This window comes from Cherax quadricarinatus, chromosome 10 (assembly GCF_038502225.1).
Source record: "Cherax quadricarinatus isolate ZL_2023a chromosome 10, ASM3850222v1, whole genome shotgun sequence".
NCBI lineage: Eukaryota > Metazoa > Arthropoda > Malacostraca > Decapoda > Parastacidae > Cherax > Cherax quadricarinatus.
In genome coordinates this window covers 44,018,049-44,036,557 of record NC_091301.1, presented here as the reverse complement: position 1 = coordinate 44,036,557, position 18,509 = coordinate 44,018,049, and the positions used below count along the sequence as shown (strand labels likewise).

The 18,509-nt window shown below is 38.7% G+C and overlaps 1 protein-coding gene across 1 annotated transcript in view; it reads right to left on the bottom strand.

The window, feature by feature from the left end:
- LOC128688052 (stress-activated protein kinase JNK-like) overlaps positions 1-18,509 on the bottom strand; it is a 1,031,745-nt gene that overhangs the window by 377,241 nt on the left and 635,995 nt on the right. The window contains 1 exon segment of the mRNA XM_070083800.1: positions 13,236-13,978. Within this exon segment, the coding sequence (XP_069939901.1) occupies positions 13,236-13,390 (155 nt within the window). The 5' untranslated portion in view covers positions 13,391-13,978.

The following is an 18,509-nucleotide window of genomic DNA, read 5'->3' as shown; positions in this document are numbered from 1 at the left end:
AACAAAACCTACAAGAGTTACAGAGACTAGTGTTTCCCTACTTGACCACATCTGGACCAGCACCATATCCCCTTTAAAATCAGGCATAATTACAGATAATACCACAGACCACTACCCTACTTTCCTCATAACAACTCTTGGTAAACTACCCCAAGACACTACTAAAGTCACCTTCAGACTTCACAATGACGCAGCCATTAATAACTTCACAACAGCAGTAGCAAACATTGACTGGCACACTGAGCTAGAAATCTATACAGATATTGACGAATGTATTAATAATTTTCTAAAAAAGACCCAATACCTCTATAACAAGCACTGCCCTAAAAAAACTAAACAGATGACAGCTAATAGACTGAACAGTCCCTGGCTAACACCCAGCATTCTCAAATCCATAAATACAAAACACCAATATGAAAAACAGTACAGAATGGGTCACATAACCAGAGACCAAACAAAACGTTACTCGTCAATCCTAACCAGCCTGATAAGAAGGGCAAAAAAATTGTATTATGAGAACAGATTATCCAACTTACGAGGTGATATAAAAAAGACCTGGAAAACCCTATCAGTAATTCTGGGAACAAAAAAGATATCACGAAATAGCGAAATAAAATTAGCAAAATCAGATGAACCCCAACTCCCACCAACAGAAACAGCAAACAGACTCAATGATTTCTTCTCCACTATAGGACAAAACCTTGCCAATAAAATCCCAAGCTCAGATACCCCACCAAATGACTACCTCACCGGCAACTACCCGAACACACTGTTCCTAGCTCCGACTAACCCATACAAAGTCTCCCTTATTATCAACGCACTAAAAAACAAGGCAGGAGATTTAAATACCTTACCACTCTTTATATACAAAAAAGTGTCACAAGTGCTATCACCAATCATTGCAACACTCTTTAACAAATCCATTGAATCCTCCACCTTCCCTACAGTACTCAAAATAGCAAGGGTCACCCCGATCCACAAAGGAGGAGACCAAACAGAGTTGAATAACTATAGGCCAATATCCAACTTAAACCCTCTCTCAAAAATCTTCGAAAAATTAATTCATAAACGAATCTACTCCTACCTTATCTCCCAAAACATACTCAACCCCTGCCAATTTGGATTCAGGCCTAATAAAAATACTAATGATGCTATTATACACATGCTAGAACATATATACATACACTGCAATAGAGAAAAAAGAAGTCCCACTGGGGATCTTCATTGACTTACGTAAAGCTTTTGATACAGTTGACCATGACTTGCTCCACGTAAAATTGTCACACTATGGTATAAGAGGGCACTCCCTCAACTACCTCAAGTCATACCTCAGCAACAGAAGCCAATATGTGTACGCAAATGGGGCAAACTCTTCTGCGCAACCAATTACAGTTGGTGTCCCACAGGGAAGTGTCCTTGGCCCTCTTCTCTTTCTCCTATACATAAATGACCTTCCAAATGCTTCGCAATTACTCAAACCCACACTATTTGCAGATGACACTACATACGTCTTCTCCCACCTGAGCCCAGTCACGCTAGCCAATACTGTAAATACCGAATTACAGAAAATATCTACCTGGATGAGGACTAACAAACTTACACTAAACACTGACAAAACCTACTTCATTCAGTTTGGTAACAGAGCTACAGATGTCCCTCTTAACATAATGATAAACGGATCACCTATCACAAAGCTAACAGAGGGAAAATTCTTAGGAATCCACCTTGATAATAGACTCAAATTTCATACACATATACAACAAATTTCTAAGAAAATTTCCAAGACTGAAGGCATACTATCGAAGATACGGTACTATGCTCCACAGTCAGCCCTCCTGGCCCTATATCACTCTCTTATTTACCCCTATCTCACCTATGGAATTTGTGCATGGGGCTCAACAACAATTAACCATCTCAGACCACTAATTACCCAACAAAAGGCTGCAATTAGAATGATAACAAATTCTCACTACAGGCAGCACACTCCACCAATATTCAATACACTAAACCTACTCACCATACAAAACAACCATACTTATTACTGCACCTATTACATACATAGAACACTTAACTCTGATATTAACCCTCCCCTCAAACATCTCCTTGCCAACCTCAACAGAACACATGACCATAACACAAGGCACAGATCACTCTTTGATGTTCCTCGTGTCCATCTCACACTATGCAAAAACTCAATGCACATAAAAGGCCCTAAAATCTGGAATTCATTACCTGTAAATATAAAAGAAACACTACCTGTTTATAAATTCAAGTCTCTTCTCAAAGATCACTTACTCACCCAAAACCAAATAAATATTGAATAACTGAACCTTATAAATTGTATATCTTAAATGTTTCTCACAATTATATCACATAAATGTTAAACCTAAAACCCAATCTAACTTTATTATTTTTTAAATACACTAGCTAACAGAATACTCCATACGACTGAATGTACAACAATGCATGCAACCATATGACCTGTCTTTGTAATACTCACTTGTGCTTTATAGTAATCTGTTTACATTAATGTTTTATCACTGATTTCATCATTGCTTAGTTAATCTTAAGTTAATTTTAAGCCAGCCCGTAATGCTATGCATAGTATAAGTGGCTTTGGCATGCTGCTCTTATCTGTATTTTTTTGTACCTCTGTATGTGTGCTCAAATTGTTAATAAATAAATAAATAAAAAAATAAAGAATGAATAAAATAGGCCATAATATGGTGGCAGAGGCAGCAGTGGAAGCGTCTGCCATTTCCTATCCAATTTGACTATATAGTATCTTCCCATGCTCTTACTGTAAGAGAAAATGGAGTATTTTTGAGGCTAACTGCAGTATATCACTAGTTTTCTAAGGAAAACACTAAAAATTTCGTATATAAACACATAACAAATCATAATACACTACAGAATGTAAAGAAATAATAAACTGTTTATATAAAGTGTATATATACTTACACAATGAACATAACTGATACAATTTGTCTTGTTTAATCACTGAACATAACTGATATGGTATCTCCTGTGAGCTGCTTCTCTCTCAACCACGTCAGCAGCAGCTTCTCCATCTTTTCATGGACAGAGGTCGGCAGCTTAGACGTTACTGTAACACTCTTGGCAGGCACTATAGCCTTTATTGATTCCTGCTGCTTTAGTACCATACATATAGTAGATGTACTGCGCTGGTATTGTCTAGCTAAATCCACAACTCGTACACCTTGCATATGTTTATGATTTCATGCATTAATTCCATGGAAATCATCATCTATTTCTTCTCAGCACTGCCCTTTGCACTTATTTTCTTAGGACCCATGGTTAGAAGAGCCAAATGACTCTCAAAATTGTAACCAAATCAGGAGAGAACTACTTCGACAACGATGTGAACATCAGCTGCGCCAACTAGTGGCAGCATTCTGAATTATTATTATGTATGTATTATGTACAACATTATCATTATTATTATTATTAATTTTGGGAACTGAAGCTCTATTGTTATTGTAATAATAATAATAATAATTATTATTATTATTATTATTGATAATAATTTAGGAAACTGAAGCTCTATCATTATTATAATAATAATTATTATTATTAATTTAGGGAACTGAAGCTCTATCATTATTGCAATAATTATTATTATTATTGATAATTTAGGGAACTGAAGCTCTATCGTTATTATTATTATTATTATCATTAATTTAGGGAACAAGAGCACATGTCGCGTGGGATTTCAAAACGTGGATTGGGTAAGAAACACTCACATAGGATGTTAAGTATGTATAATGGATGGAATATATGGGGAGCGCCTCGTCTGACCTGCCATCTGTCCTAACGTCTCACTTGAACTGACTCACAGTGCAAGAGGGTAAGCGACATACAAATCATGCTAGGTCAGCTGTAACAGTGAATAACAGTCAGTGATTCACGCAGGAGCAGAGGATCAGTAACGGTCAGTGTATGAGTCGTAATATTACTACTGACACTGGTACTAGTAACTGATACTACTGAGACACATATCCAATTCCCTAGATCAAGAGACCCTCACCAGTGTCAAGGAACCTTAATGCTGGTGAGGGGCTCTTGATCTAGGGAAATGGATATATGCTCAAGTTCCCTAAATTATTATTAATAATAATAATAATAATAATAATAATAAAAATAATAATTATAATAATGACAGAGCTTTAGTTCCCTAAATTAATAATAATAATACATTATTATATCAACGAGAGCTTCAGAATGAAATCAACTCAGTGCACTGTTTACCTTACTGTGGGAGCAGTTCTCTTGTGATCTGCTTACATTTTTGATAGTCACTTGGCCAAATTTCACTTTTCTAACCATGGGTCCTAAGAAAGTAAGTATAAAGGACAGTGCTGATAAGAAAAAGATAATGATTTCCATGGAATTAAAGCATGAAATCATAGATAAACAAAAGAGATGTCCAGGTTTTGGGTTGAAGGGGTATTTGGGGGGGAGCTGGCTCGTAACTCAAATGTTGGCTCATAACTCAGCAAAAAATCGACCGACTGACTGCTCATATCTCAAAAAATTCATACATTGGGACACTCTTAAGTCAACGTTCCACTGTATATCCATTCGTCATCTATTTAAGACTTCCTACAATAAATATATTCACTACTCACTATAAGCTAAGGATGAAAATATTTTAAGGTAAGCAATGTGTGCACAGTACAGTGGACCCTTGACCAACGATGGCATCGTCTAATGATAAAATCGCCTAACAATACATTTGAGCGTAAAAATTTTGGCCCAACCAACGATGAAAAACTCGACTAACAACATTTGTCCCGAATGCCTCCACACGTTTGTTTGGCCTGAGCACGCCTCAGCTGCCCTGCCTCTACAGTTAGTGTGCTATTGTTTACAAGCCAGTCTGGTCGGTTCCACGCATACACTCGGTACATTTTGTATTATTCCAGTGTTTTTAGTGCTTGTAACTGCTAAATAAGCCACCATGGGCCCAAAGAAAGCTTTTAGTGCCAAACCTGTGGTAAAAAGGGTGAGAATTACAATCGAATTGAAGAAGGAGATAATTACCAAGTATGAAAGTAGAGTGCATGCCTCCATGCTGGCCAAGATAGTAGCAATCAACCATTGCTACTATCTTGGCCAACAGAAAGGCAATCAAGGAAGCTGTTACAAAAGGTGCAAGCATGTTTTTGAAACAGATCGCAAATACTCAAAGATATTTTGGCCAATTTTAGGAAAATCTTAAAGGAACGCAAAGTACAGAGCTCTATGAACAGATTTTTGGTGCGACAGAGGTCCAGTGACTCTCAAGTTGTTCCCAGTGGCATTAAAAAACAAAGAAGGGAAGTAACCCCCTAAAAGGAATTGGTACCTATAGCCCTTATGGAAGGGGATTCCCCTTCCAAACAATAATACACCTCCATCTCCCCTCCTCCTATCTCATCACTCATCACTACATCTTAAATAAAGGTAAGTGTCCTTTATTCTTCATTTAGTACAGTATTTATTGTGCATGTATCCTACTTTTTCTGTTTAGGAAAATGTATATTTCATGAGAAAAAGAAAAAATTTCATACTTTTGAGTGTTTGGAATGGATTAATTCTATTTTCATTATTTCTTATGGGGAAAATTAATTCGGCTAATGATAAATCTGCTTTAAGGTCAAGCTCTCTGGAACGGATCAATATCGTTGGTCGAGGGGCCACTGTATATGCATTTTTAATAATTAGCTCCATTTCTCAATATTGGATAGTGTAAACATGTTATCAGACTTTCATTTGCATTTGAAAGTGAAAAAAGGCTATGTTTCACTTTATAGTGATTTACACTATACAGCGGTAACCCAGAACCTAACCTGCTGTATAAGTAAGGTACAGTGGACCCCCGGTTAACGATTTTAATCCGTGCAAGAGGGCTCATCGTTATGCGAAATAATCGTTATGCGAATCAATTTTCCCCATAAGAAATAATGGAAATAAAATTAATCCGTGCAAGACGCCCAAAAGTATGAAAAAAAATTTTTTTTACCACATGAAATGTTAATTTTAATACACACAAACTGAAAAAGGCATGCACAATTAAATGACACTTACTTTTATTGAAGATCTGGTGATGATTGATGGGATGGGAGGAGGGGAGAGCAATATCTTCTTACTGTTTAGAAGGGGAATCCCCTTCCATTAGGACTTGAGGTAGTAAGTCCTTTTCTGGGGTTACTTCCCTTCTTCTTTTAATGCCACTAGGGCCAGCTTCAGAGTCACTGGACTTCTTTCGCACAAGATATCTGTCCATAGTGGCCTGTACCTCTCGTTCCTTTATGACTTGCCTAAAGTGTTTCACAACATTGTCAGTGTAATAATCACCAGCACGGCTTGCAATAGCTGTGTGAGGGTGATTTTCATCCATGAAGGTTTGCACTTCAAGCCACTTAGCACAGATTTCCTTAATCTTTGAAGTAGGCAACTTCTTCAATTTCTCTCTCCCCTCCTCCGAAGCAATTTCCTCAGGTGTGGCCTCTTGCTGTTGAAGTTGATCTAGCAGCTCATCAGTGGTTAGTTCTTCATTGTCCTCCTCCACCAACTCTTCCACATCCTCCCCACTAACCTCCAACCCCAAGGACTTTCCCAATGCCACAATGGATTCCTCAACTGGCACAGGATTCTCAGGGTTAGCCTCAAACCCTTCAAAATCCCTTTTGTCTACACATTCTGGCCACAGTTTCTTCCAAGCAGAGTTCAAGGTCCTCTTTGTCACTTCCTCCCAAGCCTTACCTATAAGGTTTACACAATTGAGGATATTAAAGTGATCTCTCCAAAACTCTCTTAGAGTCAGTTGAGTTTCTGAGGTCATTACAAAGCACCTTTCAAACAGAGCTTTTGTGTACAGTTTCTTGAAGTTGGAAATAACCTGCTGGTCCATGGGCTGCAGGAGAGGAGTGGTATTAGGAGGCAAAAACTTCACCTTAATGAAGCTCATGTCCCCATAAAGTCGCTCTGACACGTCTGTAGGATGACCAGGGGCATTGTCTAACACCAGGAGGCACTTAAGTTCTAATTTCTTTTCAGTTAGGTAATTTTTCACATTGGGGGCAAATGCATGGTGTAACCAGTTATAGAAAAATTCCCTAGTGACCCATGCCTTACTGTTTGCCCTCCACAGCACACACAAATTATCCTTGAGGACATTCTTTTGCCTGAACGCTCTGGGAGTTTCAGAGTGATACACTAATAAAGGCTTCACTTTGCAATCACCAGTAGCATTGGCACACATCAACAAAGTAAGCCTGTCTTTCATAGGCTTATGTCCTGGGAGTGCCTTTTCCTCCTGAGTAATGTAGGTCCTGCTTGGCATTTTCTTCCAGAACAGGCCTGTTTCATCACAATTAAACACTTGTTCAGGTTTCAGTCCTTCAGTTTCTATGTACTCCTTGAATTCCTGCACATATTTTTCAGCCGCTTTGTGGTCCGAACTGGCAGCCTCACCATGCCTTATCACACTATGGATGCCACTACGCTTCTTAAATCTCTCAAACCAACCTTTGCTGGCCTTAAATTCACTCACATCATCACTAGTTGCAGGCATTTTTTTAATTAAATCGTCATGCAACTTCCTAGCCTTTTCACATATGATCGCTTGAGAGACGCTATCTCCTGCTATCTGTTTTTCATTTATCCACACCAATAAGAGTCTCTCAACATCTTCCATCAATTGCGATCTTTGTTTCGAAAACACAGTTGAACCTTTGGCAAGAACAGCTTCCTTGATTGTCTTTCTGGTGCCCACAATAGTAGCGATGGTTGATTGGGGTTTCTTGTACAGCTTGACTAGGTCGGCTATACGCACTCCACTTTCATACTTATCAATTATCTCTTTCTTCATCTCTATAGTAATTCTTACCCTTTGAGGTGTAGGGTTGGCACTAGAAGCTTTCTTGGGGCCCATGGTCACTTATTTTCCAGAAACAGCACCGAAAATACTGTAATAATACGAAATATTCCGAGTGTATGCTTGGATGTTACCGCGGAGGCTGGCTGGTAAACAATGGGACGGAGCGGCACATGTGAGGCTGGCTGAGGGCACATTGGACGCGTCTCGGACGAAAATCGGTATGCGGGTTTTTAATCGGTATGCGGGGCAAAAATTTTCCGATAAAAGTAATCGTTATGCGGAAAAATCGCTATGCGATGCCATCGTTATGCGGGGGTCCACTGTACTTCAAGATTAGCTGAAAGCACACATATTTCCTTTGTATATAGAAGAAGAAACAACAAACAGTTTAATACTTATAGGAGAGTAATGTTAACTGAACACACCAAGTAGTGTAGGCTAGAATTATTAGAGAAAGAGTTATGAAAATAACCGACACTAATATTACTGTGGAACAAGAAGAATCTAGAAAGGGAAGGGATATGTGCGGACCAAGTGTTTGCATTCAGGAATGTGAGTAATAGTTTGATAAAGATAAGGACATCTGTCACATTTTTGTATGTATATAGAAGACTTAATTGGATGGATAGGGATGCACTGTGGCAAGTGTTGCAAATGTATGGAATCATATTTAGTTGGTAAAAGCTAAAAAGGGGTTTTTATGTAGTGATGCTCAGGTTAGTGTGTCAAGTTAAATGTTTCACAAACTATTTGGTTATTCAGTAATTTGAACATCACATGTTAACATAATTCTCTGCCCTCAACAGCAATTATTAACTATCATAATAGTTTACTGCTATCAATGCCAATTTTTTTTTTTTGATAATATGCTGCCCATCTCCTACCAAGGTAGGGTGACCCAGAAAAGAAGAAACACCATCACAACATATCTACCATCTCTACACATCTATCATCACTACACTACACATCTATTCACCATCACTCACTACTACTTTCTTGCCAGAAGTATGTTCAGATGCCCCTTCAAACTGCAAATATCCCCACCCCTTCTGTAAAGTGATGACACTGTATTTCCCACCTTCAAGACTCAAGTCTGGCTAACCAGTTTCCCTGAATCACTTTATAAATGTTACCTTGCTCACACTCAAGTCACAAAAACTCCTTACACAAATAACCCGCACATAAAAGAGAGAAGCTTACGACGACGTTTCGGTCCGACTTGGACCATTGACAAAGTCACACTGTGACTCACAGTGTGACTTTGTCAATGGTCAAGTCGGACCGAAACGTCCCTTCCCTTTTATGTGCGGGTTATTTGTGTATTGTTCCAGTTATGGTATTGTGCCTTTTTGTTATTTACAAAAACTCCTTGTTTCCACTCACTCCTATCCAACAAACACACACAACCCCCCCCCTACTTGCTCGATGTCTAAGCCCCTCACAATAAAAAACTCCTTTACCACCTCCCTCTAACCTTTCCTAGGGTAACCTCCTACTTTGCCTTTCCTCTGCCACAGATTTATACACCCTCCAAGCCATCCTGTTTTGCTCTATCCTCTCTAAATACTCAAACCACCTCAACCACCACTCCTCGGCTCTCTAGATAATCTTTCAGAAGCCCTACACCTCTTTTTATTCTCCAAACTACAAATTCTCTGGATAATATATGCACCACACACACTTTGCCCTCAGGTACATCTCCACTGCCTTCAGCCTCCTCACTGCAACATTCACAACCCATGCTTTACACTCATAAGAGTGGTGGTACCACTATACTCTTATACATTCCCCTTTATGCTTCCATGGAAAGCATTCTCCATCTTCACAGATGCCTCATTGCACCACCCCCTTTCCACATACCCCCTCATCAATTCTATGGTTAACCTTGTCTTTCATAGACCCATCCACCAATAAGTCCACTCCTGAACATCCAAACACATTCACCTCCTCCACACTCCCCCTTCCAGTCTGATATTTAATCTTTTAATTCCTAATTTTTTTTGTTACTTTCATAACCTTGTTCTTTCCTATGTTAACTTTTAATTTCCATTTTTTTTTTTTAACACGTGGGCCGATTCCCACCAAGGCAGGGTAGCCCAAAAAAGAAAAACTTTCATCATCATTCACTCCAACACTATCTTGCCAGAGGGGTGCTTTACACTACATTTATAAAACTGCATCATTAACACCCCTCCTTCAGAGTGGAGACACTGTACTTCCTATCTCCAGGACTCAAGTCCGGCCTGCCAGTTTCCCAGAATCCCTTCATAAATGTTACTTTGCTCACACTCCAACAGTACATCAAGTATTAATAACCATTTGTCTCCATTTACTATTAAATACACTCGCACATGCTTGCTGGAAGTCCAAGCCCCTCGTACACAAAACCTCCTATACCCCCTCCCTCCAACCTTTCCTAGGCCGACCCCTACCCCGCCTTCCCTCCACTACAGATATAAACACTCTCGAAGTCATTCTGTTTTGCTCCATTCTCTCTACATGTCCGAACCACCTCAACAACCTCTCCTCAGCCCTCTGGACGATAGTTTTGGTAATCCCGCACCTTCTCCTAATTTCCAAACTACAAATTCTCTGCATTATATTCACACCACAAACTGCCCTCAGACATGACATCTCCACTGCCTCCAGCCTTCTCTTCATTGCAATATTCATCACCCATGCTTCACACCCATATAAGAGTGTTGGTATAACTATACTCTCGTACAGTCCCCTCTTTGCCTCCACGGACAAAGTTCTTTGTTTCCACAGACTCCTAAGTGCACTACTCATCCTTTTCCCCTCATCCTTCATAGACACATCTGCTGACATGTCCACTCCCAAATATCTGAATACATTCACCTCCTCCCTACTCTCTCCCTTCAATCTGATATCCGATCTTTCATCAAATAATCTTTTTGTTATTCTCATCACCTTACTCTTTCCTATATTCACTTTTAATTTTCTTCTTTTACATACCCTACCAAATTCATCCACCAACCTCTGCAACTTCTCTTCGGAATCTCCCAAAAGCGCAGTGTCATCAGCAAAGAGCAACTGTGACAACTCCTACTTTGTGTTACATTCTTTATCTTTTAACTCCACACCTCTTGCCCTCAGACTCTAGCATTCACTTCTCTTACAACCCCATCTATAAACTGAGCAACCATGGTGACATCACACATCCTTGTCTAAGGCCTACTTTTACTGGGAAATAATCTCCCTCTCTCCTACATACTCTAACCTGAGCCTCACTATCCTTGTAAAAACTCTTCACTACTTTCAGTTACCTACCTCCTATACCATACACCTGCAACATCTGCCACACTGCCCCCCTATCCACCCTGTCATATGCCTTTTCCAAATCCATAAATGCCACAAAAACCTCTTTAGCCAAAAGTCAAAGTTGACAGTTCCCACTTTGTAGTATATTCACTTCTTTTACAACCCCATCTATATATATGTTAAACAGCTATGGCGACAACATCAGGCATCCCTGTTTAAGGCCTACTTTTACTAGAAAATAGTCACTCCCTTTCTCCTACGTACTCTAACCTGAGCCTCACTATCCTCATAAAATCTCTTAACTGTTTTCGGTAACCTACTACTTATTCCACACACTTGCAACATCTGTCACACTGCAAATTACTGCTATCATGACTAATTTACTGTCATACTACAAGTATCCTAATCTTAATATAATTAAAGTCCATTAGGTACAGATCAACCCACATCCATAATTTGAATCAAACCATAGGATACAGAATTTTTTTATAAATGGGGAAATTTTCCCATTATTTAGTCTAAATGATGGGTTCATGAGTCAGACACTAAGGCCACTCAGTAAGGTGACCCTGTGTCAGGAACCATCAAGTTAGGGTATGTGGGAAAGAAGGGGGCTACTTTCCAGTAAAAGTGGACCCTTAGACTGGGATGTCATGTTGCAATACTTATGAAACATACAGTGTTTACTGATGAGTTAAAAAAAAGTAAATGTCTGTATGTTGATTAGATGTGTAAGCCTAAAAGAATGAATTTGATACTGTAATGTGGGAGTTGTCATAGCTATTCTGCTGATGGCACAGTGCTTCTGAGTGATGTGGAGAAGTTGTAAAGGTTAGTGGAGTTTGGGAAGGTCTGTACAAGAAAGAAGTTAAATGTGAACACAGAAAAGAGCAAGGTGATGCTAATAAGAAATAGTCTAGGCAATGAAAGATTGGACATCAGATTGGAGAGAGAAAGAATGAAAGAAATGAATGTATACAGATAACTAGGAGTTAATTTATCAAAAGATCAATCCATGAAAATAAGGCGAATCATACAACAGATGCAAGAAAGAAGGTACTGTAACAGAAATATTGAAGAATACAGTATGTGAAAATAAACAACTTCATCAATGAAGACAAAAAGTGGCATGTACTAGAGCATAATGACATCAATATTTTGTATGGATTTGAAGAATATCTTAATGCTGCAGTCAGGAGGAGGAAGCAGTGGAATGCTCTGTATGAGATCAATCTGTAGTGTGAATATTATTCACAGAAAAAAAGAATGAAATTACAAACTTTTTTGATGGGTTGAAAGATGAAACATAGAGAGTAAATTAATTATAGTGTGTGTGTGCGTGTGCGTGTGCGTGCGTGTGTGTGTGTGTGTGTGTGTGTGTGTGTGTGTGTGTGTGTGTGTGTGTGTGTGTGTGTGTGTGTGTGTGTGTGTGTGTGTGTGTGTGTGTGTGTGTGTGTGTGTGTGTGTGTGTGTGTCAAATCAATTTGAGTAGAGACAAGTGGTTTTGAGAAGTGTTGTTGAAATGTTAGCAAGGTAACACCTATGATGAGATTCAAGGAAACTGGTTACTTGGACTAGACTTGTGGGGGTAGGAAATACAATGCCTGTACATTGAAGGATAAGCAGAAATACCAGTCTGTTGTATGATTAGAATTGTGGAAAGACAGCTACAGATTAAATAATGGTGAATGTGTTTTCCTTATTTGGGTCACAATGCCTTAGTGGGGAATGGCCAATGTATCTGTTAGTAAAAATGATTAACTGATATGGCTATGGGCCACCATGATAAGTCATCTACAATAAGGTGTACATATAACAAACTTCTACTTTCTCAATGCAACAATAACATTATCAACAAACTCAGTTTTATAGAAATCTCAAAATGCTTTCTAAAACAAACACAAACACACACACACACATACATTAAGCAGTATGTAAGAAATAATAAGTAACAATCCAGACTGTCCTACAGCAGTGTCATCTAAGTTCTATATCATTTTTGACTATAGTATTAAGTTATTTATGTAACTGTTTGAATTATTGTTTTTATGAAAGGACTTAGACTGACCAGACGATGCCCTGAGCTCCAGAGCCTATAGGCTTAAGGTTGGTGTAGCGCCTCAGTATGGTGAAGCGCGTGTCGCCCACCTCCACCGTGTAGAAGAGGTTGGAGTTACTGGGCGTTGCCATCTTGGGACTTGGCCGGGGGCTCAGGAGCGGCATAGGGACGTCTGGCAGGGTGCTCCTCGCCTCGCTAATCTTGCTTACCTCCACCACGCTGATCTTGCTCAGCCAATCAACCAAAAATTTGAGCGCCTTCTTCGAAGGTGCTGTTACGCTTTCGTTATCTCGTCTCTCTGGCCTGCCAGCCCTCTTTCTTGTCTTCCTGGCAGGACTGATCCACAGTCTTGCTGAGGAGTTTCCTTTGGAGTTATTTGGGACTTCCAACGTGATATTTATTGCGCAGAAACTGCGAGACAACACTAACTTCCTTATAAGTGTATCTTTTGTTTTTCTTGCAATCTATGAGTGTTGAGTAGGATAAGTGAGCAACCAAGAGGAACTGTATTGCATGAGGAGGAGGAGGAGTTGCAGCTTCACTTGCTGCACCAACATGGGGCACCACCGCTGATCACCACCACAGTTGCTGTGTCTGCCATAACTCCACCAGCAGCACACATATCGACACACACCACCACCTTCCGCTCACTGCACCGGCCAGACCTCTTACACGCCACCACCGTCCTTCACCGTCATCCTTCACTGCTACCACAGCACTCCCCTGATGACAATCTTCACTGAATCTCACAACTGCAAGACAAAAATATCATGTGTCATACATATATATATATATATATATATACATGTATATCTAAATGCAGTTGTTGCATGGTGTCCACACCTAATAAGAAAACAACATGTAAATAGAAAAAATCTCAAGACATCCAACAAAATGGCTCCCAAAGGTAAAAAATAATAAACTACAAAGAAAAACTGAAAATCATAAATGCCTTCATTGGCCAATAAAAATAAAGATGAGATATGACAAATGCAATACAGATCCTCCATCACAAATCCGGCATCATTGGGACCTGTAGTGTGCCGGATTACTGAGTTTGCCGAATTACAGAGTGGTTAGGTTAGAATACACTTAATAAAATTAACCAACTTGACTTACACAGTTCATTGAACATCGGCAAAAATAGAACATTTCCGCTACTTTGAGCTCAAGTTCAAGGTACTTTTCGTCATGAAAACAATCAAAATTATATCTATTTCTGTAATATATCTTCCATTCTATCAAATGAGTCCAAAAAATGAGAATACAACCATAAAAACCATACGAAAATATACTGCAAAGAGGCGGCTAATGGCTGAGAAGTGAACTCCCTTATTTATCGTCCGTCTTTTTTATTTTTGTTGTACGTTGAGAAGCATCTTTCCATCATACAGTGCCCAAGTTTCAATGAAATAACCCAACAAACAACCGAGAAAAAAAAGATATTTACCAAAAATCATATATGGCAAGCCCAGGCCAGGTACTGGAAATAAGTCACTTTGTCTGACTTTTCTGGGTTATCTTAGATTCTCTATACATACACTGCTATGTATGATAATCTATGTAACTGTATTTGTGTATACCTGAATAAACTTATTTACTTCTAGTCTGTCAACTGAGTACAAGAAACCGCCCATTCACTTATTTCAACTACCCAATAAAGTGGTCAGAAATTGGCAATTTGGCCGATTTCACACAAATTTCAACAGATGCCAATTTCAAAATAGGGTCCAGAATAAACAATGCAGACATTCCTGGCACTAAAATAACATTTTCTCTGTTCATTAGTCACGGCTACAAGCCCCTCTTATATTACTCTTGCTTACCATTTGGAATTTTTATTCACAAAAAAAAATAGAAGATTTACTGTTATGCAGACTACTGCATTATTGTAATAATTGTATAAATAATGTCAATCCATTCTTGACTCCGTACTGGAATTTGGACTGGCAGGCGGACAGGTATTGGACGGTGACGTCATTTGTTTACTCTTGAGCTTCACTAAAGAATAGAACATTTTCGCAACTGTGAGTGCAATTTCAAGGTACTTTTCTTCATGAAAGCAATTAAAATCATATCTATTTCTGTAATATATCTTTCATTCTATCAAATGAGACCGAAAAAATGAGAATATAACCATAAAAACCATACAAAAATATACCGCTAAGCGGCCGCTAATGGCTGAGAAGTGAACTCTGCTATTTATGGTCTGATTTCTTTCATTTTTGGTGTACGTGAAGAAGTATCTTTCAATCATACATTGCCCAAGTTTGAATAAGATAACCCAACAAACAACTGAGAAAATAATAATAATAATAATAATATAATAATAATAATAATAATAATAATAATAATAATAATAATAATAATAATAATATCTTTATTTACTACACATACATGTACAAGGTATACAGGCCTAGCTGACATCAGTGACATACTACTGTATAGAAAGCTGCTTGTTATGCAGAGTATTTCAAGAAAATTAAGTCAGTGTCCCAGGATAACACCCACACTAGTCGACTAACACCCAGGTACCCATTTACTGATGGGTAAACATAGACAACAGGTGTAAAGAAACACGCCTAATGTTTCTACCCTGGCTGGGAATCGAATATTTACCAAAAATCATATATGGCTAACCCAAGCCAGGTACTAAAAATAAGCCACATTGACTTTTTTGGGATTATCCTAGGTTCTCTATACATATGCTGCTATGTGTGATAATCTATAGAAAATAACTTTTTTGTTTCATGTTTATGGTGGAGTACGAGTGTATATTATAGTTAGCCCTGTGCTATACTCCGTTTTCTCTAATATAAGCCCCAAGACAAGGATAGGAGAATGGTATTTGTTTACCATATCCTCTTCATAACTCTGTCGAACTGCTCGGTGTTATGCCAAATATTATTCATTCTGTAGTATTTAACATGTTTTATGTTATTTATATTGTTTCTTAGGTCATATTAGATCAACTGTGATAGGCAAATTCAGTGGAACCTCAAAAATCGAACGTATCAAATATCGAACGTTTCGAAAATAAGACCATTTTTTCAGACAAACTGTGTCCCAATTATCGAACGCGCCTCTAATTTCGGACCGCCAGGTATGGGACCTGTCTGCTGGCCCGCTCTGTCCGTGTCCCCGCGCAGGCGCCGTGAGCAGTCTAGCTTTGTTTATGCTTGAGTGAACACTAACCTGCGCTCTCATTCACACATTTTACGATTATTTCGTTGTGTTTAGTGCTTGTAGGACTGTGAAGTAAGCTGCCATGGCCCAAAGAAACTTGCTAGTGGTACCCTTGTGGTAAAGAAAGTGAGAAACACCATAGATGTGAAGAAGGAAATAATACAGAAGTATGAGATTGGAGTGAGACTTGTTGAGCTTGCCAGGATGTACAGAGGACTGTGGACAGTTATTTTGTGAGACAGAAACAGACGACTGTGGACAGTTATTTTGTGAGACAGAAACAGACGACTGTGGAGTTATTTTGTGAGACAAACAGACGATTGTGGACAGTTATTTTGTGAGACAGAAACAGATGACTGTGGAGTTATTTTGTGAGAAACAGATGATTGTGGACAGTTATTTTGTGAGACAAACAGACGACTGTGGACAGTTATTTTGTGAGATAAACAGATGATTGTGGACAGTTATTTTGTGAGACAGAAACAGACGACTGTGGATAGTTATTTTGTGAGACAGAAACAGAGGACTGTAGACCGTTATTTTGTGAGATTGGGGTCCAATGACTCTCAAGCTGGTCCTAGTGGCATTACAATACTGAGAAGGGAAGCAACCCCAGAGAGGGCTTTGATACCGGAAGTCCTCATGGAGGGGGATTCTCCTTCCAAACAATAACCCCAACTCCCTCTCTCCTCCTCCCTATCTTCCAGATGCCATCACCAATCTTCAATAAAGGTAAGTAAAAATGTTATTTTATATTACTATACATAATTAAAGACTATAGCATTTGTTGTGTGTATGTAAAACTGTAATTAATCTCTATAAAATGTATTTTTTTTTGTGAATATTTTTGGGTTTCTGGAACGGATTAATTGTATTTCCATTATTTCTTACGGGAAATATTGCTTTGAATTTCAGACTTTTTGAATTTAGAACTAGCTCCTGGAACGGATTAAGTTCGATTTTTGAGGTTCCACTGTAAGCTGTAGTGATGATATTAGCGTAATAATAAAGCATATTCTCCTGCTTCATGAGACTGAGCTCATGGCAACCGACACCTTATCTTTAACGGATAATGTGCTGTGTAGGTGCTTTACATAATGAGAAGCATTTCTTTTATTCATTGGAACCATGGCTAGGGCTAAAAGTAAGCAGGTTAAAACAATAAATGGAGAAAAAGAAATTGGAATGACTTATGCAGCAAGTAGTGCTACCAAACAGTACCAGCAGGTTGGTGTGGCAACCCTGGAAATTTGAAATTATGCTAGCCAAAATTAGTGCCGAATAACTGAAGGAACCGAATAACTGATTGCCGGATTTGTGATGGCGGACCTGTATCATGAAAGATAAGACATAATATACTGTACACAATATCATGAAAGATGAGACATAATATACTATACACAATATCATGAAAGATGAGACATAATATACTATACACAATATCATGAATGGTGAGACATGATAAATACACAATCACAAAAGGATGCAATAAAACAAAAGATGTTTTTACAGTTCTTAACAAGGAGATGAAAAGGATAAATTGTAAAACATGTATAAACTACTGATGCTGGTCCTTTATGACACAGTCTCTTAAGAATTTTTAAGTGTAGATAAAAGGCCTTCATTTTACTTTCATCAGGTCAGCATACTTGATGAGAACATCAATCGCATCTCTTACAACTGACAGTTTTGGTGGCCTCTCAAACTCTTCATCATTATCCTGTTCTTCTATGGCAGTACTTATGGCAGTACTGCTCTGCAATTTCTGCATTACTCAACATCTGATAACAAGGATCACCACCATTTTCTCCTGACCATGCCATCACATCTTTATCTGAAACATCTGGGTTTTCCTGCCCTCTGAAAATCACTAGCCCTCAAAGTTCAATTCTGTATTAAGCTTATGAAACATTTTTTTTTTTCCTAACCATTGGCTAATGCTGCCTTTTTCAGTTCCTTCCACGATGCTGCAAAGTTGACTATGAAAGACTTCAGGTTATACTTACTGGTGTTTTCCAATATATGTAGGCCACTGGTATCTCTTTCCAAATCTTCATCCTCCTCAGTTGCTACCAGTACATACTTCATCTATTTACC